Source organism: Geotrypetes seraphini, chromosome 10, assembly GCF_902459505.1.
Source record: "Geotrypetes seraphini chromosome 10, aGeoSer1.1, whole genome shotgun sequence".
Lineage (NCBI taxonomy): Eukaryota > Metazoa > Chordata > Amphibia > Gymnophiona > Dermophiidae > Geotrypetes > Geotrypetes seraphini.
Window position 1 is genome coordinate 91595816 of NC_047093.1, and position 26904 is coordinate 91622719.

A 26904-nucleotide genomic window follows, 5' to 3' on the forward strand; every position below is an offset into this window, starting at 1 on the left:
GGCTTCCTACTGCCACCTAACTTGTTTTAATCGATGTTAGTCGGTGCAGTAATTGACCATGCTGTTTAAAACTAATTAAAATGTCATTAAAAAATGTAGATGCCTACAAAAAAGGACACCGTGATTGCATCTACAGAGGAGCCTAACGGCGCCTAAGGTCAAAATAGGCATGTTTGCCCTAGAAATGACCTTAGGCACCTTTGTAGACACAATTCTCATCAAACATAGGTGCCGGGAATGTAGGCCCTTCAAAACCTTGTCTACATTCATGCCTATGTTTCACAGTACTCCTCTCAATAAGTACTGGATTTGTAAAGTGTTAATATATTTTTTTAGTTCAGAAAGACGCCTCAGCCCCACCTCTCCACCACTGTAATAATTTTATACTGTGGGAAGTTTGTTGTGGCACTTCATCATTGGCTATCAATTTGATTTTCTTTTATGTTCATTTAGTTTTTCATTTTGTGCTGTTAATAAATATATTTCTTTTGTAATAAATACGTGTAAAAAGCTGTTCAATACTTATCTCAGCTGAACCCGGGAGTCAGACCCGACATGTTTCGCACGAGAAGGTGCTTTATCAAGGGTCTCCCAAGGCTGCCGCTGTCATCCGACTCCAACTGAATTGTGAGCTTTGGAGTCGGATGACAGCGGCAGCCTTGGGAGACCCTTGATAAAGCACCTTCTCGTGCGAAACATGTCGGGTCTGACTCCCGGGTTCAGCTGAGATAAGTATTGAACAGCTTTTTACACATATTTATTGCAAAAGAAATATATTTATTAACAGCACAAAATGAAAAACTAAATGAACATAAAAGAAAATCAAATTGATAGCCAATGATGAAGTGCCACAACAAACTTCCCACAGTATAAAATTATTACAGTGGTGGAGAGGTGGGGCTGAGGCATCTTTTTGAACTAAAAAAAATATATTAACACTTTACAAATCCAGTACTTATTGAGAGGAGTTATATGAACATCTGGATTTGAAGACTATTGCCATTTAATATTATGTTTCACAGTAGGCACGATTCTGCAAATGGCACTGTAGCGTGATAGGCATGTGAGTGGCATGTTTTTTTTAAGGTGGCCGCTGATATAGGCACCATTTGAAGAATTCAACCCTAAATGTTTTGCATCCTATTTTATACCTATGGGCCATGTGTCACTTAGAACACGCTCATATCCATCAGCGTGTGCTAAGCTAAAAGAACCCCACTGTTCAAAGCATAAGGTTTTTCAGGATAAGAACATAAGAATAGCCTTACTGGGTCAGACCCATGGTCCATCAAGCCCAGTAGCCTGTTCTCACGGTGGCCAAAACCCAAGGTTTTAGCAATATTCCATGCTACCAATAAAGGGCAAGCAGTGGCTTCCCCTTTGTCTTTCTCAATAACAGACTATGGATTTTTCCTCCAGGAACTTATCCAAACCTTTCTTAAAACCAGCTACGCTATCCGCTCTTACCACATCCTCTGGCAACGCGTTCCAGATCTTAACTATTCCGAGTGAAAAAAAATTTCCTCCTATTGGTTTTAAAAGTATTTTCTGTGGAGGGGAGATCCAGGAAACTACAGACCGGTGAGTCTGACCTCGGTACAGGGAAAGATGGTAGAGTCACTGATAAAGGACCGCATCATTGATCACCTTGACGGAAACGGGCTGATGAGGACCAGTCAGCATGGTTTTAGCAAAGGCAGATCGTCTATGATGAACTTGCTGCACTTCTTTGAGGGAGTAAACAGACAGATAGACAAGGGCGATCTGGTCGACATTGTATATTTGGATTTTCAGAAGGCGTTTGACAAGGTTCAACATGAACGACTACTTCAGAAAACTGCGAGCCATGGAATCGAGGGTGAAATATTCACGTGGATTAAAAACTTGATGGAGCAAAGGAAACAGAGAGTGGGGTAAATGGACAATACTCGGACTGGAAGAGCGTCACCAGTGGGGTGCCGCAGGGCTCGGTGCTTGGACCCGTGCTCTTCAACATCTTTATAAATTATCTGGACATTGGTACGACGAGTGAGATGATTCAATTTGCGGACGATACGAAGTTATTCAGAGTAGTGAAGACGCAGGGGGTTTGCGAAGATCTGCAACGTGACATAATCAGGCTTGAAGAATGGGCATCAACAAGGAAGATGAGGTTCAACATGGATAAGTGTAAAGTGATGCATGTAGGTAACAAAAATGTCATGCACAAATACAGGATGTCTGGGGCAATACTTGGAGAGACCTCTCAGGAAAGAGACTTGGGAGTTCTGATCAACAAGTCGATGAAGCCGTCCACGCAATGTGCGGCGGCGGCAAAAAGGGCAAACAGAATGCTAAGAATGATATAGAAGGGGATCACAAACAGATTGGAGAGGGTTATCATGCCGTTGTACCAGACCATGGTGTGCCCTCACATGGAATACTGCGTCCAGCACTGGTCGCCGTACTACTCGAAAGGGTCCAAAGAAGAGTGACTAAGATAGTTAAGGGGCTGAGGGAGTTGCCGTACAGCGAAAGATTAGAGAAACTGGGCCTCTTCTCCCTCGAGCAGAGGAGATTGAGAGGGGACATGATCAAAACATTCAAGGTACTGAAGGGAATAGACAGTAGATAAGGGCAGGTTGTTCACCCTCTCCAAGGTAGGGAGAACAAGAGGGCACTCTCTAAACTCGAAAGGGGATAAGCTCCGTATGAACATAAGGAAGTTTTTCTTCACCAAGAGAGTGGTAGAAAACTGGAACGCTCTGCTGGAGTCTGTCATAGGGGAAAACACCCTCCAGGGATTCAAGACAAAGTTAGACAAGTTCCTGCTGAACTAGAACGTACGCAGGTAGGGCTAGCCTCAGTTAGGGTGCTGGTCTTTGACCAGAGGGCCGCCGCATGAGCGGACTGCTGGGCACGATGGACCACGGGTCTGACCCAGCAGTGGCAATTCTTATGTTCTTATGGAACCTTGTCAGACTTTGCTGAGGTTTATTCCCTGTCTCCAAGCAGGTTTTCTGAGATACTTTTCCTCCCCTTTTTTTTACACCTTATGATTTGAACAGTGGGATCTTTTTGTTATTTTGGATTTGTTCCAGTGGGTTCCACTTACCATCTTTTATTGTGTATATCAGTGTGTTACTAAGCTAAAAGGGCCCCAGTATCTTTCTGGGAATTTATAGGAATGTCTCAGAGTTAAAAAAAATGGAATACATTGGTTGAAAAAGAAAAAAAAAAGTGGCATTATTATTATTATTATTTTTTTTAAAATACTGTATATATTTCAACTAATGATGTAAATTATTCATGATACATAGTCTATCTTAATCGATCATTCTTAGCTCCAGTTCTTTGTTTTCTTCCAGGGAGTATGCGTGCAAGTTCTCACTTTAAAAAAAGTGAGAGAGCATTTTAATTGCACCCATTGTTAGAAAAACAACAACAACAACAACTTTCTCCAGAGGCCATTTAACTTCTAGGCACCTGTATATATTTATTTTTTTCCATCTATCAGAAACACCTGTGCAAAGGTTTTCTGACATTCAACAGAGAATCACTATGGCAGCGAGTATGGCCAAGATCTTCACTTATTCTCAAAAGTAAAAGTAATACGAGGGTTGATTCATAAGTCATGACAACTATTTATTTTCTCTTGAAAATGTGCCAACACTAGAGTGGTTAGAGCTACAGCCTCAGCACCCCGAAGTTACGGGTTCAAATCCTTGTGACCCTGGGCAAGTAATCCCCCATTGTTCCAGGTAAATTAGATAAAGTATGAGTCCACCAGGACAAAAAGGGAAAAATGCTTGAGTACCTGGATGTAAACCACTTAGATTATAAGTGGTAAATAAATAAATAAATCTAACATATATGTTTGGAGGTATGTGACATGAACTTCTTAAATTTATGGAGCAAGTATGGTTGGGCAGACTGGATGGACCATTCAGGTCTTTATCTGCTGTCATTTACTATGTTACTATGTTAATGTTGTCACCAGATGAGAAATGAGTGCAACGATCTCTGTTAGGGAAGAAACAAAAAAACATGACATTTGGAATCATCATTTTATTATGGCATACAATGTACAACATGAACAATAAAATACAATGTAATTCCACTGACTATCTGCATATTGTAACTCACTGATTGTCCAGCTCTCTTCAATGTAAACCGCCTAGAAGTCGCATGATTATGGCGGTATAGAAGAAGTTATTATTATTATTATTAAGTACAAACTGTTTAACTGTTAACATCCTTCAAAGTAGTCTCCCAGGTTGTCTTGTGTATCATCCAGTTTGTGAGGGACACATCGTGAATGCACAGTATTACAAGTCATTTCTGCAGTACCACCTGTCATGTCTTTGCTTCTCCCCTACCAGAGACTGCTACACTCATCTCCCATTTATTTATCCAATTTTTTATACTGTTCTTCTAAGTGAGCTCAGAATGGTTCACATGAATTTATTCAGGTACGCAAGCATTTTTTCTTGTCTGTGCCAGTGGACTGACAATCTATCTAATGGGCAATGGGGGGAGATTAAGTGACTTGCCCAGGGTCACAAGGAGCAGTGTGGGTTTAAACTTACAACCTCAAGGTGCCAAGGCTGTAGCTTTAACCACTGTGCCACACTCTCCCCCCTCTGGTGGCAGCATTGTGAAATATATGTCACACACTTTCAAACTTATATATTAGATTTCCAGCGTTGGTGCATTTTCAAGAGAAAATAAATAGGGCAGGTGGAGACCACTGGCTGCAGCTTTAATATTCTATAGCAGGTTCCATAAAATGAGTGGGAAAAGGGGTTTCAAGGAACTCCCAGTATACAGTCTTACAATGAAATCCTACTCAAGTACATAGTATTGAAAAAAACCAGCAGAAGCCAAACAATGGGGAAGATTTAAGAAGAGTATAGAATGGGAACCTGTGTACCAGGCTTTCCTTCTGGACCTTCGATCCCAGGAGACCCTGGAGCACCCTGTAATGAGAGGATGAGAAAGAAAAAGTGTTATTCCTTCTGAGAAATCTTCAATAATGATATTAACCATGGGCCCTTTAAAAAAAAAAAAAAGCAGACTCATAAGTTATGCTCCTAAATTTATGCCCTATTTTTAATCAAATTTAGGAGTGTATGTTTTCATCTAAAAATATATCTTAAAAATTTAGGTCTGTCATTCATTTCCCTAGGTTTATGAGCTTACCCTCAAATTCTTTATATAGTGCCTTACACTGTATACGCAAATCAGCACACACAGCTGATTTGCACGCACAACTTGGTGCTAATTGGAGATTAACATCTTGTAATGGATGCTAATTGACATTAATTAAAAGTTACAAGCACAACTTGGTAGGCGGATTCTATACAGTATTGTGTGCCAGTTCTAGGGCGTGAAACTGAAAAAAAGAGCATAGCCAGGGAAGGATCATGGGTGTTTGCAAAATTTAGATGCAGGGATTTAGGCTTTGTTTTTCCTGGCCTATAAGTTGTGATGTGTACCTTTTATTGAATTGCATTAAGCGCCATTCTAGTCAGCGCCAATTTTTGGGCCACCATATACAGAATATGGTATCTAGTGCTTATAATCAGTTCTAAAGCTCTTAACTTCTTTCCCCCTCCCTATATCCACCCCTTTTGTCCCATTCATTTATTTTAAAAAATTTATAGACCACTTAAGTCTAAGCGGTTCACATATGAACATATATAGTATTAAAACAACATAAAGCTCAAATATATCAACAACAGTAATACAGTGGTACCTTGGAATCCGAACTTAATCCGTTCCAGAACCCCATTCGAGTTCCAAGACAAGTTTTCCCATTGAAAAGAATAGAAACTGGATTAATCCGTTCCTTGGTCCCACAAACTGCAAGATCGGGCCTACCTGACAGAAACAGCAAGATCAGGACCCCCAGCAGCAGAGGCAGCAAGATTGGGACCCCCAGCAGCAGAGGCAGCAAGATCAGCAACGGCAGCTGCAAGTGGTGTTCAGCCCAAAGCTTCCCTCCCAGGCGGAAACAGGAAACTGCGTCAGAGGGGAAGCTTTGGGCTGAGCACTGCTTGCAGGTCGGATTCCAAAGCAGCGTTCGGATTCTGGGGCAAAAATGAAGAAAAAAAAAAGTTCGGATTCCAAATCGTTCGAGTTCTGGGGCATTCGGATTCTGAGGTACCACTGTACTTTGCATTAGAGAATGACACGGTGAAAAAATTGGTCCCCGTCACCGCCCCGTCCCCGTCTCACCATCCTCTGCACCGCCCCGTCACCGCCATTCCCTTCACTGCCCCGTCACCGCCACTGCCATCCCATTCACTGCCCCGTCACCGCCACTGCAACCCCATTCACCGCCCCGTCACCGTCACCGCTGCATACATAAAAGCCTCAAACGGGTACGATTTTATATACTTTTCTTTATTTACGTATAAAGGAAACATTCTGTAAAACTTTAAAACTTAGTTAAATATTAGTTAATAACTATATAAAAACACGAATATAGGTGAAGCAAAATTCATCGTGCCAATTTCTCCACTTCCACGATTCTTTCCCTACACTCACCCCCAAGCCAGCAGCCGATTTCACCCTGCTCCTTCCTCGATGTCCTGCCAGCAGCATTCACAATTCACTTCTGTTGCCCGCTTCAGGCCTTCCTCTCTGTCGGGTCCTGTCTTCATGAAAACAGGAAGTAGGCAGGACCCGGCAGAGAACAAGGCCGAAAAAGAAAACCGTCAAACTAAGGAAAGCTGGAGAGCAGTAGCGTACCAAGGGGGGGGGGGGGGGGGGGGGGCGGGAGGGGCGAAAAAGGTAATGGCGCCAGGCCTTGGAGCACCGAGGCAGACCGAACCCCCGAACCTCCTCCCAGCCGAACCCCCGCCGAACCTTTCCGACTTTCCCAGCGAAAGCAGCAAACCTCCCAACAGTAGCGTCATCAGTGACGCGTCAGAGGGAGGAGAAAGCCGCGAAGGAGGTTTAATTACAGGTGTGGCAGTAGCGATTGGTCCTCTTCTTAGGGGGCGGAGTCAATGCGGCAACGTGCAAGTCGGGTTGAGGAGACAGACCACGCGAAGACAAACATGGCCGCCGGGAAAAAAATGACACCCGGTCACGACCAAAGACTCACGGTGAAGACACGGTAAATAGCGGTTCTTTGAAGGGGGTACATTGGCCTGCGGGGACAAATCTTTTCACCTGCGCCTGTGGGCGGTGAAAACTTTTTTCCCCGTGTCTGCGGCGATTTGAGTATAGAGTCTCTGAAGCCCGCAGCCAAACCGCAGGCTCCCCGCGGCTCACTGCGGGGATCTCTCCCCGTGTCATTCTCTACTTTGCATTTCTTGTTAACTTGACATTGTAAAGTTACTATGCCAAAATCAAGATCCTCCCTTTCTTTACATCTCTCGTAAACTTATTGTTACACAGTTACCATATCAAGATCAATGTCAACCCATCATATGTTACATAAATTTAGGAGCTTTGTGACATTCTGAGTATAAATTTAGGCAGTGTGCCCTAATAGATTTCCGAAAAGATCAATTTAAGGATATAACTCTCAAAGAGGCCCTTTTACTAAAGGATATTAACCCTTAATACACGCTTAGCACATGAAAAACAGACTACTTTAAAACACATTAAAGCACTTTGCGATATTTTGCCTGTTAGTGCACATTAACCTGCATATTATTTTATTTTTTTAAATAGTTTTTCCAGAAGGCATGTCATGGGTGGAGAATAGGCATGGAAATATTAACCAGCTAGCACATTAGAATTACCACACACCAACTGGTTATTGCAGGGTTAATGTGGGAGCGCTTAGCACCTCCTAAATAGGAGGAGGTTGGTGCTCCAGCGTTAAGTTTTTGTAAGTAATGTGTGTTAATGGCAGCCTGCACAATCTGAAAAAAAAAAAATATGGGTTGATTCATAAGTCATGGCAACTATTATTTTATTTTTCTCTTGAAAATGCCCCAACACTGGAAATCTAATATATACGTTTGAAAGTGTGCAACATGTACCTCTTAATGTTGCCACCAACTGAGAGATAAGTGCAGCGGTCTCTGGTAAGGGGGAAGCAAAAACTTGACTTTTGAAATCATTGTTTTATTATGGCATACAGTTTACAACAGGGCTACCCAAGTCCGGTCCTCGAGATCTACTGGCAGGCCAGGTTTTCTGGATATCCGCAATGAATATGCCTGAGAGAGATTTGCCTGCACTGCCTTCTTGGTATGCAAATATCTCTCATGCATGTTCATTGCGGATATCCAGAAAACCTGGCCTGCCAGTAGATCTCGAGGACCGGACTTGGGCAGCCCTGGTTTATAACATGAACAACAAAGTATAAACTGTTTAACTGTTAACATCCTTCAAAGTGGTCTCCCAGGTTGTATCGTGTGTCATCCAGTTAATGAGGGACACTCTGTGAATGCACAGTAATGCAAGTCATTTCTGCAGTACTACTTGTGTCATGCAGAAAAATGTCCAGAACTGTTGCACAATGCCATAATCTTACATGACCACACTTTGAAGGATGTTAACAGTTAAATATACTCTCTCTCAAGCTGATTGTGTGCTTGGTTTAGTGAAAATAATGATTTCAAATGTCATATTTTTTGCTTTTCCCCTACTAGAGACCACTGCACTCATACTCATATTTGGTGGCAACATTAAGTAGTGCATTTTTTGAGAGAAAAAAGTTTTTCAAGTTTAGTTTCAAGTTTTTATTAAAATTTGATTTAGTCGCTTATCCAATTTCTAAGCGAGTTCACAAGGTAAAATGTAAAAGGGAAGACAAAAACATGATAAAAATAAAAACGATGCCATTGACATAGTTGCCAAGCATTTAGGTTGCAAAAACCCGAGGGAATGGTACAGTTTAGGGGGGAAGAACTTTTGTGCACGAAAGGGGAACGGGACATGGGAGTGATGATCTTAAGATGGCCAAATAGGTCGAAAAGGCGACAGCAAAATCTGGAAGGATGCTAGGGTGCATAGGGAGAGGTATGGCCAGTAGGACAAAGGAGGTATTGATGCCTCTGTATAAGACTCCGGTGAGACCTTATTTAGAATATTGTGTACAGTTCTGGATACCGCAGCTTCAAAAAGTTATAAACAGGATGGAGTCGTTCCAGAGGAAGGCTACTAAAATGGTCAGTGGTCTTCGTCTTAAGGCATATGAGGACAGACTTAAAGATTTCAATATGTATACTTTAGAGGAAAGGCAGGAGAGGGGAGATATGATAGAGACATTTAAATACCGACATGGCATAAATGCGCATGAAGTGAGTCTTTTTCATTCGAAAGGAAACTCTGGAATGAGAGGGCATAGAATGACGTTAAAAGGTGATAAGCTCAGGAGTAATAAAAAAAAAATAAAAAAACAACCAAAAAAACCCCAACTTTTTTTTTTTTACAAAAAAGGTGGTAGATGCTTGGAATAGGCTCCCAGTAGAGGTGGTGGAGCAAAAGCTGTGTCTGAATTCAAGAAAGTGTGGGACAGGCACATGGGATCTGTTAGGAAGAGGATGAGATAGTGGATGCTGGGAATGGGCAGACTGGATGGGCCATTTGGTCTTTATCTGCCATCATGTTTCTATGACTTATGAATCAACCTTAGTATATATTGAAAAATGCTTTAAAATGGTCACAAAAATGTTGGGCTCGGCACATGGAAAAGTCTCATATTAGGATGTGTAATGCCCAGATTTTACCACCCTTTAATAACAGGGTCCCACAGTTAGGAAATAAATCCTCTAAATATTGGCCCCACATTAACTTGCTTGCTGCAGTTTACTTTTTTGAGCCTTCAATTAAACCACAATCAGCTTCTACTAGTCTCAGGTACAAAACTAGACTTTAAGCCCTCTCGAGATGTGAAAAAAAATACACCATGTACCTGAATCTAACTTACTTTGAACTACCGATAATATACAAATTCCCTTCCCTTCCTTCCCTATGGTCCTGTAATCCTTTGTTCATACCTACCTGGATATAGTCTCCATGTAATAATAATAATATTATTATTATTATTATACCTACCTAGATATAGTCTCCATGTAATAATCTTCACTGTGACAGCATTAATTGCATGGTACTGACTGTGACCCTAGGAACCCAATATATATGCTTCTTTGCTCAGGCCATAAGGGATCAGTTGGCCTAGATTCCCTTCCCCAACTTTATACATCTAGAATAGGCACACAGGTGTACGTGTAGGTTGGGCATTTATTTTCAGCAGCTAACACTACTTGTATGGCATCACTGAAAATGCACCTAATATATCCAAACACTTTGAAAATGTACACCATAATCCAAACTATCTGTCTTCAAAATTTATGGATATATTAACCCATGGGATTTACACTGATAATCAGCGCAAAACTACACCAATAGTTATGCACTTACCGGAGGTCCTGGCAGTCCAACAAGGCCTCGTTGACCCATCCGACCCTGTGAAAAATTCACTTTTAGAAAATATGTTTTCCCTTCATTTGCCCCCTATTATTTATTTATTTTGTAAAAAAAAAAGTATATTCCGCTTATACCTAAGCGGATTACAAAACAAACAAACAAACAACACCCCAAAATAATATAAAACACAACAAAACAAAACATACAGATAAAATTTCCATTAATTACTTCATTCCTTCAGTCACTGCTTCTTAACCACTTAAAAAGCTTCTATAAAAAGAGAATATTAATACTTTTTTTTTAAACTATGAGAGTTATTATTCATTCTCAATTGTCCATACCATACATTTTTCTTCTATACTGCAAATTTCAGCTAGAATTCAATGTGGTTTACAAAGATTAAGAACAGGACAAACATTGAATGAAGGATAGGAGGTAGGCTCCTGAGATTTTATTATAGGTTCAAGGAAAAAAGACGGGTCTTAAAGTTCTTTCTGAAGATGTAATATTGACATGGTTGTCATAGGTGGATTATTCCAAAGCTTCACTCTTGCCGCCGAAATAGCCATAGCTCTGGTACTAACATACTTCACACATGCTGTAACTCAACAGATGAACACATCGTATTTTCCAATCTTAAGGATTGACTACTTTTCATAGTAAAGGTGTCACACGCTCAAATTTACTGCCACAAAGATTAAATATACTACAGACTGTGTACTGGGGTGGCTCTATGAACACTTGCTGCCTTAAGGAAACTGAGGGGCATCTCCTCTAAAGCGCCAGATACAGAAATCTCTTTGCCTTCATTCCCTCCCTCTCCACATACACACCCAAGTGCATCACCTCCTAAGCTCTCTCAGGCTAAGGATTCTCTCATAATTGCCTCCCTCCTTGTACCACATCTATGATGCGCCATTGTATATCCTTTAAGGTGTGATGCATAAGCTTCTAATGGCGCACCAAAGGAGCAGTTTCTTTCCGAGTATAAACTCTAGATTTGTGCTCATTTAACCTGACTTTTATTGGGGGAAGGTCTATAAAGTGAGAGCTGACACGAGGAAAAAATAGCCAAGGAGGCGAAGAACTTCAAGCCATTCCCTATAGTTCCGCACGCACACTCAGATCATCTTCCCAAAACTTATTAGTTATTCCATCTTTAAAAATTATAGGCACTCGTAGATTAGATATGTTTTCGGTCGTTGGCCCCCAATGGTGGAATTCATTGCCCCATTATATAAAAAATGAAAAAGACATTCTCTCTTTTAAGAAATCTCTAAAAACTTATCTTTTTAAAAAGATTTTTAATACATAAAAAATTTTTTTTCTTTTAAATATAAATTTTACGTTTTCAAGAATTTTACTACCTCCTTAATGTTTTACCCTTAAATGTGTTTCTTATTATAAGATATGTAACTTTAACCTCCCTTACCTCCCAATTGTTGTTGGTCTTGTCTAATATCTAATGTTTATATATTTATTGTATGTTTTTATCTTAACAAATTGTATTTTAATGTACATCGCTTTGTATAAAGATATAGCGATTCATCAAATATTTAATAAACCTTGAAACCTTGAAACCTCATACTTTCGATATATTAAGGGGAAACGACCCGCAAAGGAAGTGGTGGAACCGTTGGATGACCATGGAATAAAGGGAGCGCTAAAGGAGGACAAAGCAATCGCTGACAAACCGAACACATTTTTTGCATCTGTATTTACCGAAGATGTAAACAGCATACCGGAACCCATCAGGCTATATGCTGGAAACCAAGACAGAAAGCTGACAGGATTGACAGTCAGTCTTGGGGAGGTATGTAGGCAGATTGATAGGCTTAAGAGCGATAAATCCCCGGGACCGGATGGCATCCATCCGAGGGTCATCAAGGAACTGAAAGGGAACATAGCTGAACTGCTTCAACTAATAGCCAATCTGTCGATCAAATCGGGAAAGATTCCGGAAGAATGGAAGGAGGCGAATGTTACACCGATCTTCAAGAAAGGTTCGAGGGGAGATCCAGGGAACTACAGACCGGTGAGTTTGACCTCGGTACCGGGAAGGATGGTAGAGTCACTGATAAAGGACAACATCATTGATCACCTTGACGGACACAGGCTGATGAGGACCAGTCAGCACGGTTTTAGCAAAGGCAGATCGTGTTTGACGAACTTGCTGCACTTCTTTGAGGGAGTAAACAGATAGACAAGGGCGATCCAGTCGACATTGTATATCTGGATTTTCAGAAGGCGTTCGACAAGGTTCCGCATGAACAACTACTTCAGAAAATTGCAAGCCATAGAATTGAGGGTGAAATACTCACGTGGATTAAAAACTGGCTGGAGCATAGGAAACAGAGAGTGGAGGTAAATTGACAATACTTGGACTGGAAGAACGTCACCAGTGGGGTGCCGCAGGGCTCGGTGCTTGGACCTGTGCTCTTTAACATCTTTATAAATGATCTGGACATAGGTACGATGAGCGAGGTGATTAAATTTGCGGATGATACAAAGTTATTCAGAGTAGTAAAGACGCAGGGGGATTGCGAAGATCTGCAACGTGACATAATCAAGCTCGAGAAATGGGCATCGACATGGCAGATGAGGTTCAACGTGGATAAGTGTAAAGTGATTGCATGTCGGTAACAAAAATCTCATGCACGAACACAGGATATCCAGGGCGGTACTTGGAGCGACCTCCCAGGAAAAGGACTTGGGAGTTCTGATCGACAAGTCGATGAAGCCGTCCACACATTGTGCGGCGGCAGCAAAAAGGGCAAACAGTATGCTAGGAATGATATAGAAGGGGATCACGAACAGATCAGAGAAGGTTATCATGCCGCTGTACCAGGCCATGGTACGCCCTCATCTGGAGTACTGCGTCCAGCGCTGGTCGCCGTACATGAAGAAGGACACGGTACTACTCGAAAGGGTCCAGAAAAGAGCGACTAAGATGATTAAGGGGCTGGAGGAGCTGCCGTACAGCGAAAGATCAGAGAAACTGGGCCTCTTCTCCCTCGAACAGAGGAGATTGAGAGGGGACATGATCGAAACATTCAAGGTACTGAAGGGGATAGACTTAGTAGATAAGGACAGGTTGTTCACCCTCTCCAAGGTAGGGAGAACAAGAGGGCACTCTCTAAAGTTGAAAGGGGATAGATTCCGTACAAACGTAAGGAAGTTCTTCACCCAGAGAAAGCTGGAACGCTCTTCCAGAGGCTGTTATAGGGGAAAACACCCTCCAAGGATTCAAGACAAAAGTTAGACAAGTTTCTGATGAACAAGAACGTGCGCTGGTAGGGCTAGTCTCAGTTAGGGTGCTGGTCTTAGACAAGAGGGCCGCTGCGTGAGCGGACTGCTGGGCATGATGGACCACTGGGCTGACTCAGCAGTGGCAATTCTTATGTTCTTATGACACAGATTGTGACACTGCAAGGGGTTGTGTATATGATACAATGCCCCTGCCATAAGTTTTATATAGGTAAAACTATCCACCCGATAAAAGTCAGGTTAAATGAGCACAAATCTAGAGTTTATACTCAGAAAGAAACTGCTTCTTTGGTGCACCATTGGAAGCTTATGCATCATACCTTACACTATAGGATATACAATGGCGCATCATAGATGTGGTACAAGTAGGGTGGGAGGGAGGCACTTATGAGAGAGCCTGTGAGAGCTTAGGTCAGGGGAAGGCAATTCCGGTCCTCGAGAGACGGAGCCAGGTCAGGTTTTCAGGATAGCCACAATGAATATGTATGAGATGGATTTGCCTCCTTGAGATGCAAATCTATCTCAGGCATATTTATTACGGATATCCTGAAAACCTGATCTGGCTCCGGCTCTCGAGGACCGGAATTGCCTATCCCTGGCTTAGGTGGATATTTGAGTTAAAAACAACTGCCCCTCAGGGTTTAAACAAGGATATTGAGTGGCTGGCAATCGTTGATTAATCCTTTAATCCACACACATCTTCATTTAACTCTACGCTGTGCATGTGGGCTCTTTAGTGAGTTCCCTATGTTGAGGCAAAAAGACTGTAAATTCAGCATATAGATTGACTAGTCATGTGCATTTTCATGTGGCATTTTTTTTGCCATCTTTCAGTACGGAGGCTGGTTAAGCCCTGATCCGCTTGAATGATGAAAAGATTTCTTTAGATGTAGGTCAGAGTTTTCAACTATTCAGCCGTTGAGTAAGTTGAATCTTAACTGAATGCCACAGAATATTTTGGAAGATCCGCTGGGTGTCTTTGATGCCTGAGCATACTATGATTTAGGCTAGGAGGGTTTGGTCCAATCGTGGTGCGTCCACAGAAGTGACTTCAAGGGGCATTCCTTAGTTTAAAAGCTGTGTGAAAGAATGCCACGGCCGTGTTAAGCAGCGCAGTGGTTTGCGGTCTAAGTGGTATTAATGTGGTTGTAGTGTAGGATGATACTTTTTTTGCAGCTCAACTATATAATTGCACCTCACTCCCCGATAAAAGGATTGAAATGGGGCTCACGTTGGATGAAGTGGTGCTGCAAGATAAGTTTATTGCTCTTTATATCAAAAATTGCGAAAATTGAAAAAAAAAGTTGATAAAAAGCAGTAATAAGAAAATACAAAGTATAAGACTATACTTGATAAGAAGAGTTCAAAATAATAAGAAAATCATAGGAAGCTACTAATTGGGATTTATGAGGATTGTGGACTGTTTGAATTATGTTATCCGAGCGGTGGTCTGATGATCCCTATACCCAACATGTTCGATCTGTGCTTCTAATAGCTGTGCGAGTGTGGTTATTAGTATCTTAGTTAAAATGAGCATACTTATAGGAAATGGAAGCTATTGTCCGTCAGTGTCATACTGCACAGCTCCAATATGTCCAAACTTGATCAATCTTAAGATTCCCCTCTCTCCTTCATATATGTAGCCTTGCCATAAGATTACATTTATTCAGTTGATTTCACTATGATCTATAACTCCATCTCAAAGCTATACAAGGCAGGTCGTGGATGGATTTTTAAATTACAAAGGTTGCAGCTTGTTACCCTGTTTCCTTGAGGTCCTACTATTCCCCTTGGGCCATCTGCTCCCCGATTACCCTGGAATTTATAAAAGAAACAACCATTCAGTTACTTGACACACAACTTATTAGGCAGGGTAATGTTCTCACAGCAACCAAATGACCTTACTATACTTTCAGCCGTAGTTAACATCAGTTTGAAGAATTCAGCCCACTAGTGAAGACTAGTGATTTGATATTTTTGTTATTCCGTCCTACACTGGCAGAAGGAAGTACTGTAAATCCATTCTGGTTGATTTGTGGGAAAATAGCTTTTTGCTTGGTTTCTGTGGAATGAATTTAATACCTTTTGCCTCTGAAATATTTGGGATCCTGAAGTGGCTATGCAGATATCCAATATAAATTAAATTAATAGAACATACTTCCTAGATTACCGTATTTTCGCTCCTTAAGACACACTTTTTTCCCCCCAAAAAAAGTGGGTGGAAATAAGGGTGCATCTTATGGAGCGAATATAACAACCCAACCCCCCAGTACCTTTTTAAAAATCATGGCGATCCAGTGTGCTTTCCGCACTCCTGCCTCGTTGGACAGCTGCATTCTGATCTCTTCCCCTGATCTCTTCTGGCAGCAGCGCACAAGGCAGACACTGTCCTGCGCCGCTCCCTGAATGGCTGCCGTCAGTTCTCGCGGGACTCGTACATACAGATTCCTCTAAGCTTTATACCTATGATTCCCAAATCTGTCCTCGGAACCCCAGCCAGTAAGTTTTTAGGATATCCCCAATGAATATTCATGAGGTTGATTTGCATACACTGCTTCTTTGGTATGCAAATCTTTCTTATGAATATTCATTGTGGATATCCTAAAAACCTGACAGGCCAGAGTTTCACCAGGACAGGTTAGGCTGGGGTTTCACCAGGACAGGTTTGGGAACTCCTGTTTTATACCAAGCAAAGTAGAACAACAAAAATACAATAAGAAGCACAAGTTGATGTGGGACTAAACAATAATTTTACAGATATTGGACACAAACTTTTTTTGTCAGGTATGGAAAGTAACCAATGGGAAGTAAAGTCTCTTATTTCTGCACTCCATCCCAAATACTTGGTATAGCTTTCTAGCTCTTATAATACTGAACTACTGACCTTTAGCCCTTCACCTCCATTCTGTCCAACAGGACCAATCTGTCCTTCTTCCCCCTGAGGACAGAAAAAGAAAAAGGCAAACATCCATTACTATCATTTACAAAAGCTAGCTCAATGGCTCAGTGGCAGTGCTTTATGAATCCATGCAGAAAAACAGTGTTTGATACGCGAGCCTCCCTTATTTCTGTTCCTTGGGCTGAGGCTAGGGATGCTGCAGTCATGGCAGCATTCATAGCTCCTGAGGGCTATGAATCTACAATGGGAATATCTATTAGCCAGACTTGGGTTGCACATGCTTGAAGACTGTCAGTAGATGGAAGGTGAAAGGATTAAAAATGAGGGTTAAGGGAGAGGGGAAGCCCCATTAATAGTGCAAATGAAGGTTTATGGAGCCACAGTTCCTGCAGAGGCCAGTTCTGATATGGCTGGAAACCCAAAAGGGCACAAGAAGAGCCATGCTAAAAAAAGTTTAGATTTTTAGATAGCATTGAATCTCCTAACAACACTGAAGATCACTTGCGGATTTATAGCTCCTCTTAGACACGGTGTTGCTGCAGTGCTCTTACCATTCATTCAATGTGGCATCCCTTGAAAAGCTCTCCAAGTTTTGTATCCTATTTGGTACTGAGACTCATAGATTTCGTGGCAATTCACTCTGTCACTATAGTACTTGGGTTATACATAGCTGCAAGTCTTTTTTTTCCATTTTAAAGTGTCTCTTCATCAACTGCAATATCTTCTAGTACCTCGGGTTTTCTCAGAACTGAGTTAAGCTAAGTAGCCTTGCAGACATACTGCTACTTTTGCTGACATCCAAGGCAACACCCATAGAACACATAGCCTTTGCTAGACGTTGGACTTTCTCATCTACCTGTTTGCCTCTAAGGCCTGAGCTGGGGGGGGGGGCATTTTTGATAGGACGTCTGAGTCTAATTTGGACGTTTTGAAAAAAAGATCTAGAAATCTGGTAGACAAAATGTCCATTTTCAAAACAGCCCTATGTCTATCTTTTATTTTTGAAAATGACCTATGTAGATATTTTGGTCCTTAGTACGTCTATCTTTTTTGGCCATTTTCAAAAATAAAAACGTCCACATCTTTTTTGGCCATTTTCAAAAATAAAAACGTCCACATGAAAAACACACAAAAGCAAGTTTTGCAGACATACCCAACTACCTTGTCTGATCACGGAAGGGGAATCCCCATCAGCTCAGCCAGTTTCGGTGCAGTCCTGCTGTCTCAGCAGATGGTGGATTCCCCTGCCAGGATCAACTGAATCAGCAGAGAGAGAAAAAATTTGTCTCTCTCTCCCTCCCTCCCACCTACAGATCCCCTACACCCTTCCCCTGACATCTCTCCACATCACCTGACAACCCCCATACCTTTGGATGACAAATCGGTAGGAGGGAAGCCTATAGGGCCATGTGCTCTGAACGATGGGCCTTCTCCCTCCCACTGCTGCTGAAACTTCCTGTGGCAGCCTTGCAAAAGTCTCATGAGGCTGCCACAGGAAGTGTTGGCAGTCATTTTGAGGAAGTAGCGGCAGGGGGCAGAGCTGCAGCATAGCATTTATTTTCCTGTCCTTTTTCAAAGGTGTTCTTTAATTGTTTTATATTATAAAATGGTAATAAAATCATTAATCACTTTCTCTCCAAAACTGCAATCATTAAAAATAAAATTCAGCTTACACATAAAATTAAAAATAAAAACTTCCTGTAATATCTGTAAAACCTATCATATCATTATATTTTTCTTCTAATACAGATAGAGCATTGTATTCCTCGATTCATCATTTTCATTTCAGTAAAATTAAATAGATAGAACAAACATATGCTTGTAGGCAAACTTTCCAAACCTCATAGGTTATCTTCTCCAGACATCATCTCTTTCATGACGACATCTGTTGAACATACCTATATGGTCTGGAAAGCTTCTGGTTAGCGTCATTATTAATTTTTGATAATCCAGCAGAAAGGTTGACAAATCCATTTCTCTCCAAGACCTTTGGCTACTAAGACATTACCCTCCACAGCAAACAGAATCTTTGCCTAATTCTGGACAGCATTAGTTGACCAGGAGAGGGCACTCCTACACCACATCATCATGTCTCTAAGCAGAGAAAGGAATGGTATCATCTGCTTGTAGAAGCTTCCACCTTTGCCTTATAATTTTAAGGTAACAACCTAGCTTTACTGTTTCTGGGACAGGCCCATATTTAGAAACAGAAAAAATATAGCAAGAGAAGATGCAAGAAAAAGCACAGAAAAAGTCATTGATCACAGACAAATATGTCTCATTTTGAAATCATACATATACACACACATACACAGAACCTGATTTCATATTTCAAATAGAATAATATGTATTTACACAATGCCAGGACTGATGTCAGTGGAATATATCTTTTGGGCAGATGATTATTACAGAAGAACTGAGCAGGAGACTGAAACCTATGGCACATAGCTGTCAACAACTTCTATCTATTTAATCTATGCCAGTTGTTGGGTGGTTTTTTTGTTTGTTTGTTTCATTTGACCTAAGTCTCATCTTACCCTGAGGGAGGTCTTGCTATTCTTTCCTATTTGAAAATTTGCCCAAGATTTTTAACCATGGACCACAGTAGAGAAGCCACCTTCATGTCTTCATAACGTATCTTGGGTAAGAAAATACTCACATTGGGTCCACTTGGTCCAGTATGACCTTTGGGTCCAGCAAACCCCACAAAACCTGCTTGACCATGAACCCCTGGAGGTCCTTTACTGCCCTGTATTCCTTTGGGTCCCTGAAATATTAAAAAAAACCAAACAAACTGGATTAGGTAATTTGTATACACATGAAGAGGCATTTTCGAAAGGACATCTAAGTCTAGTTTGCACGTTTTGAAAAAGAGATCCAGAAATCTAGTAGAGAAAATGTCCATTTTCAAAACAGCCAGACGTCTTATCTTTTATTTTTTTAAATGACCTATGTAGACATTTTGGTCCTTAGTACATTTATCTTTTTTGCCCATTTTCAAAAATAAAAATGTCTACATGAAAAACACACAAAACAAGTTTTGCTGACATACCCAGCTATCTTGTCTGATCGTGGCAGGGGAATCCCCATCAGCTCAGCAGGGAGAAAAAAAATGTGTTTCTCCATCCCTCCCTCACACCCACTGACCCCCAACACTCTTCCCCCTGATATCCCCCGCCATCTCCCCACATCCTCCATCTCCTTACATCCATCCGACATATCGTATACCTTCGGATGCCAAATCAGCAGGAGGGAAGCCAACTCCCTCCTGCCTATAGGACTGAATGCTCAGAATGAAAGGCCTTCCCCCTCCTACTGCATCTTGGGATGCAATGGGAGGGGGCTAAGGCCCTGATTGGCTCAAAATCTAATTTTATATCGATTCAAAGCATCATAGTTCCCTGCTTTGACTATTTTAATGGACTGTTGATTGGACTTCCTAAGAGTTCCAGGTAATGCACACCAATGCAAGAGTTCTCTCTGGCTGTTACCGTGTCTCCAATATAAAAAACTTGCATTGGTTGCCCATTGATCAGAGAATTAAGTATAAAGGGATAGTTTTGGGATTTAAAATTTTAAACAATTTTGTTTTTCTGATGATTTTAGCCAGTTTGGGATTTTATCAGCCCTTGAGTGCTTTAAGGTCAGCCAGGATGAGAACATACAATAAGAACATAAGACTAGCCAAACTAGGTCAGACCAATGGTCCATCTAACAATGGACAAATTTCTGGGATTCAATCGTAATGGCTAATAAATGTATATTAAGTACGTATTGTAGAACGTAGTTAATAGCAGGGAAACATTCAGGCCACGTATACAAAAGTTGCTGACATAACAGACTGTATGAAAAATCATAATATAACGGAGAAAAATAAACCTCAATTGTGGGAGGCTGGGACTACACAAGTGCCCAACCTACAGCACATCATCACGGGTTTATAAAAAAAACTCTGCATACATATAAATAAGTAGATAAATCACTCATTTCCATTCATGCAGAATCGCATTTTTTTCAAAAGCTTTTTTTTAAATATAATGACAGCTATGAACACAAAATTCCATGTATTATTTGTGTCAAAAACTGGTGACCAGAATCCCAAACTTAACTAAATTAATAGCGAGGGCTACAGCTCAGTTTCACTTATGTAAGTAGTTTGGAGGCATGGAGCACATAATCACAATCAAGGAAAAAATACACTCATCTGAAGGTGTGAAACTTCAAAAGAGGCTTTCAGCTCCTGATCCCGACAGAAAAGACTTTCTGTTTCACCTGGAAAGGGCTACTTCAGGGGATATATACCATCTTCAAATGTCTCCTTGCTTCTTACAACCCGATGGAAGTAAAGCCGGCTCCTCTCAAAATGGTGCTGGGACTGTGAGATGCGCCCGGCTCGAATAAAAAAACAAAACGAACCGGGCGTCGTGACGTCATCCATGTTACTGATCCCAGGGCAAGCAGTGCCACTCTCATGTCTGTCTCAATAACAGACTTACAAGTGCTTTCACTCTATAGCCCTTCAATATCTCTCCTCACTTATCTCCCCCCCACCCCCCATGAACTCCGTTCATCAGGTAAGTCCCTCTTATCTGTAACCTTCTCCTCCACTGCCAACCCTTCTTTCTTGCAGCACCGTATGCTTGGAACAGCTTGCCAGAGTCGGTCATGCTCCATCTCTAGCAGTATTCAAATCCAATCTACTTTTTTGAAGCTGCTTTCAATTCTTAATTCCCACTCACTGTCAGATACCTTTACCCATTGTATCATTCCTTCTAGCAGAAACTCTCCAACCCTGAGATGTCCTGTCTTGTCTGTCCAAATTAGATTGTAAGCTCTGCTGACCAGGGACTGTCCATTGAATGTTAAATGTACAGTGCTGCGTATGCCCTTCAGTGCTATAAAAATGATAAATAGTAGTAGTAGTAGTAGTAGTAGAAGACTATGGACTTTTCCTCCAGGAACTTGTCCAAACCTTTTATAAATCCATTTATGTTAACCGCTGTTACCACATCCTCTGGTAATGCATTCCAGAGTTTAACTATTCTTTCAGTGGAAAAAAATATTTCCTCCTATTTATTTTAAAAGTATTTCCATGTAATTTCACTGAGTGTTCCCTAATCATTGTAATTTTTGATAGAGTAAAGAAATAAATTTACTTGTACCCATTCTACACCACTCAGGATTTTTTTTTTTAAAGTTCAATCATATCTCCCCTCAGCCGTCTTTTGTCAAGCTGAAGAGCACTAACCTCTTTAGTCTTTCCTCATACGAGAGGCATTCCATTCCCTTTATCATCTTGGTAGCTCTTCTTTGAACCTTTTCTGCTATATCTTTTTTGAGATACCGTGACCAGAATTGAATGTAATATTTGAGGTGAGGTCGCACCATGGAGTGATAAGAAACATCATAATATTCTTAGTGTTATTTATCATTCCTTTTCTAATAACTCCTAGCATCTTATTTGCTTTCTTGGCTGTTGCTGCACATTGGGCAGAAGGTTTCAATGTACTGTCTAAGATAACACCTAAATCTTTTTTCTTGGGTATTGACCCCTAAGGTAAACCCTAGCATCTGTTAACTATGATTTGGATTATTCTGCTCAATGTGTATCACTTTCCTCACAAAAGATGTCTGATTCAAATTCCCCTACTATCTCTATCAACTCCAAAATCCAAGCCACTTCAACTCCACCTCATCTGCCATGCCGATGCCCATTTCTCGAGCCTGATTATGTCATGTTGCATATCTTCGCAATCCCCCTGTGTCTTTCATCAGTGCCAGACACAGGGAGGATATTAACCGGAGGCATAAAGGACAACCTCGCAACAGTAAATGTGACGTTGGACATGATATACGTTCAGATTGACAAACTAAAAAACGACAAATCCCCTGGACCAGACGGAATTCACCCGAGAGTATTAAAGGAACTTAAGGTGGAAATTGGTGAACTATTACAAACAGTAGCTAACATGTCAATTAGAACAGGGCAAATACCAGAAGACTGGAGGACAGCAAATGTCATCCCGATTTTCAAAAAAGGATCAAGAGGTGATCCAGGAAACTACCGACCTGTGAGCCTCACTTCGGTTCCTGGGAAGATAATCGAGACACTTATTAAAGACAGCATTGTGCAACACTTGGAGGATCACAACCTAATAAGGGCTATTCAACACGGCTTCAGGAAAGGGAAGTCTTGTTTGACAAATTTACTACAATTCTTTGAGAAAGTGAACAAACATATGGATACTAGTGATCCAGTAGACATAGTTTACTTGGGCTTCCAGGAAGCGTTTGACAAGGTCCCACATGCAAGGCTTATGAAGAAATTACTAAGCCACGGAATAGGAGGAGAAGTGCATAGATGGATTGGTAAATGGCTAGAGAACAGAATGCAGAGGGTTAGCATAAAAGGGAAATTCTCGGACTGGGTGAAAGTGACTAGTGGAGTGCCCCAGGGCTCAGTTCTTGGGCCTATTTTGTTCAATATTTTTATAAACGATCTTGAGGAGGAAACAACATGCAATATAATAAAGTTCACCGATGATACAAAATTATGTCGGGCAGTTGGCTCTCAAAGGGACTGCGAAGAGCTTCAGAAGGATCTGAGACAGCTGGAAACATGGGCGACAAAGTGGCAGATGAATTTTAACATAAATAATGCAAGGTGATGCATCTAGGAAAGAAGAATAAAGAACACGAGTATAGAATGTTTGGGGTAACATTAGCAAAATGCGAACATGAAAGGGATTTGGGGGTACTGATTGACAGAACCCTGAAGCCATCGGCGCAATGTGCAGCGGCAGAGAAGAGAGCAAACAGGATGTTGGGCATAATTAAGAACGGGATCACGAGTAGATCGGAAGAGGTCATAATGCCACTTTATAGAGCAATGGTCAGACCACACTTGGAGTACTGTGTCCAACACTGGTCTCCTTACCTTAAGAAGGACATAACTCTGTTGGAGAAGGTGCAAAGGCGAGCCACAAAACTAGTCAAAGGAATGAAAAATTTGAGCTATGAAGAACGCCTCAGGAAACTGGGACTGTTCACACTCGAGAGGAGAAGACTGAGAGGCGATTTGATAGAGACTTTTAAAATATTAAAAGGATTTGATGAAATAGACCAAGAAGCAGCATTACTAACATTTTCAGATGTGACACGGACAAGAGGTCACAGCCTGAAATTGGGTGGCAGCAGGTTCAGGACGAATGCCAGGAAGTTCTGTTTCTCACAACGAGTGGTGGGCGCTTGGAATTCTCTTCCTGGGGATACTACTCTTCGGGGGTTCAAGAACAAATTGGATATACACCTTCTTGCAAATCATATTGAGGGATACGGTAATTTCAGGTTTTCATAATAGAGAACCTAAATGGGCCGCCGCGTGAGTGGATTGCCGGACTTGATGGACCTCGGTCTGATCCGGTGAAGGCATTTCTTATGTTCTTATGTCTTCACTACTCTGAATAACTTCATATCGTCTGTAAATTTAATCACCTCACTCATCGTACCAATGTCCAGATCGTTTATAAAGATGTTGAAGAACACGGGTCCAAGCACCGAGCCCTGCGGCACCCCACTGGTGACGCTCTTCCAGTCCGAGTATTATCCATTTACCCCCACTCTCTGTTTCCTATGCTCCAGCCAGTTTTTAATCCCTCGATTACATGGCTCGCAATTTTCCGATATTGTATTGGAGGAGTTTAACATCCTTAGCAGATAACAAAATTGAAAATATATATAATTAAAATATAAAACTTTACAAAATGCAAAAATAAAAAATAAAAAATATCGGCGAGAGGGAGATATTAGAAGTCCTTGAGCATATGCAGATGCATGCTCAAGGCCGGCTGAAGCAGGAAGATCTTCTAGCGGCACCGGCACGTCTTGTGGGCTGCGTGCCGGTGCCAGATTGGGGGGGGCGGGGGTAAGTTTAAGTTGTTCAGGCGGGGGGGGGTGCCGGTTCGAGCGAGGGAGGCCTTTGCGAGAGGGGGAGAGTGATGCCGGTTATCGGGGGGGGGGGGGGGTGCTCGCAAATCGAGTCAACACTCGGTTTGCGAGACACATTTTGCGAGAATGTTTTGCTCGTCTTGCAAAACACTCGCAACCGGGTTACTTGCAAACCGAGGTTTGACTGTACACGTGTAAATATTAGAGCCTATGAGGCTCATAATAAAAAAAAAAGTCCAAAAACCGGCCTAAGTCAGTACTTGGACAATCAAAAAGACAGGTTGTCCAAGTACCGATAATCAAAACAGCTTAGGCCTTTTCAGTGCTTCTGTACGCCCAGAGTGAAAAGGGGCATTTTTGGAGGAGTGGATATTGTGGGAGGTGGGTGGGATGTGGGCTGACCTAGACTTAGTCGTCCGGCAGCCATAACTAAAAGAATTTGACAGGTTGCCAGATGGAACTTATACGTTTTGACTTAGACGAAGTCAAAACAGGCATAAGTTCCAGAGTGGGCCGCCTCAGTGGCCCAGGCAACCCGTCCCCCTGCACCTGTAATGATGATGGCAGGAGAGATGCCCAAGCTCTCCTGCTGCCACCCCCCCTGACACATCACGGCAGGAAAGATACCCAATCTCTCCTGCCGGAAGCCCCCTGAACTGGCACGTTCTTTACCAGCAGGAGGGATGCCCAGTCCCTCCTTCCGGACACCCCTCCCACCCCCTCTTATGGGTGGGGCCTTAGGCACCCAGGCTAACCAGGCCCTAGGCCCCTCCCTGTTGCATCCCACAATACACCAGGGAGGGCGCAAGTCCGCCATTCAGACAAAGGCCGCTGGCCGGATGGAAGAACTGTCTGGTCGGCCATCAAAAAAAGGTTATTTGCCAAGGGATGTTAAGATCAAGCAGTGGGGGGGGGGGGGGGGGGAGGGAGATGTCCGGCAGGGGAGATTGGGCATCTCTCCTGCTGGCGAAGAGTGCGATTGCGCAGGTTTGGGAAGTTTTGGCAGGAGAGATTGGGCATCTCTCCTGCCAAGATGTGTCAGGGGGAGTCTCGGCGGCAGAGATTGGGCATCTCTCCTGCCGCAATAGTTGCGGGAGGGGGGACGACTATTCTACGATTCTCTAACCTGCGTTGTGTATGACAAACGCCAGTTAGAGAATCATGCTTATAGGCGAAGGACTGGCCCCTCCTTCACCTAAAAGGTCTTGTTTTGAGCATTTGGGATTTGGGTGATTTTTTGGTCGGGAATGTGTTGTAAGCATTCACATAGTGGCAGTCTGGGCGATTAAACTGCTGAACATTCAGATAGGCCATTCTCGAAAAAAAGAAATTTTTGATGTTTTTTTCGAGAATGGAAATTTCCATGCTGCCTACTTTGTGCGCCTAGGGCCTTAGGCCAAAAGGGGACTTTGACGTTGTTTTTGATTATGCCCCTCCACATGTACAATTGCCCTTATATTGCATAAAAGTATGAGCTGTGTGTTTGTAATGTATACTTTGTGTGTGGACTTGTTATATAGTATATTTATTATTTACTGATCCTGTTTCCTCAATGGATTCTGCTTAAACATACACTATCACTGACAAACAGAAATGTAAGAACTGTGACGTGTGTATTACAGAAGCAGTTTTCTAGGTACCTCTTTTGCATGTGCAAAAAGGGCATATATTTATAAAATTACCTCCAATACAGGCAATTTTCAAAGCCACTTATGTATATTTTTGGGTCATATTCAGGTTGGAGGAAAAAAATAAGACATCTAGATTGCATTTACAACCCTATATGCACTATTTTTCATGAAAAAAATTTGGTCATACAAAAGTGAATACATCAGTGGTACTTTGCACCCATGGCAAGTTGTAAGTGGAAACAAGGTATGGGCAGAATACAGCATCTGCTTCACTTCTTGTAATGAGAAACTGCCGTACACTGATCATTTTTCTTTCCTTTCCCATGTGACTGTAACTCACTGATGGAGATAATGAGAAGGGAAAAGTTAGGAGAGAGGGGAGAGAGGGAGAAGAATACGGAAAAAGTAGTAGGCAAGGATAAAACTATAGCTCCAGGTCAAAAAGACTAGTCTTGGGTTTACTTCCTCTGCATACATGAAGATGTTATCTTAGGGAAATTGGAACCATATTGCCATACATGAAACAGGATGACCTAGAAATCAATCAGCTTGTCCTTTTCAACATAATATTTTTGGATCATCATAGAACAGAGGATTGCTTTCTTACAACATTCATATTACAGTAAGTTAGGTTAAACTAGGGCTCAATCTTTCTGCATCTGAAGCTCATGCTCAGGGGAAATGGGGAGGCATCACTCAGACATGCTCCAAATGCACTATTTATACAGTGCCTGATTTATTCATTTTGCATAGCATTTTTTAGATAGATTATGAAATAGGTAC

At 41.8% G+C, this 26904-nt stretch overlaps 1 protein-coding gene and 1 long non-coding RNA gene across 4 annotated transcripts in view; one reads left to right on the forward strand and one right to left on the reverse strand.

Moving 5' to 3' along the window:
• The window catches only part of LOC117367932 (collagen alpha-1(I) chain-like), a 539431-nt gene that overhangs the window by 164892 nt on the left and 347635 nt on the right, over positions 1-26904 (reverse strand). For both annotated transcript variants that reach the window (XM_033961051.1, XM_033961050.1), the window contains exons 25-29: positions 19203-19310; positions 16529-16582; positions 15406-15459; positions 10372-10416; positions 4905-4958 (exon numbers count right to left, since the gene is read on the reverse strand). In XM_033961051.1, the coding sequence (XP_033816942.1) occupies positions 4905-4958; positions 10372-10416; positions 15406-15459; positions 16529-16582; positions 19203-19310 (315 nt within the window). The remainder of the gene's footprint in view (positions 1-4904; positions 4959-10371; positions 10417-15405; positions 15460-16528; positions 16583-19202; positions 19311-26904) is intronic.
• The window catches only part of LOC117367933, a 109939-nt gene that overhangs the window by 14425 nt on the left and 68610 nt on the right, over positions 1-26904 (forward strand). The gene's annotated exons all lie outside the window — the stretch shown is intronic.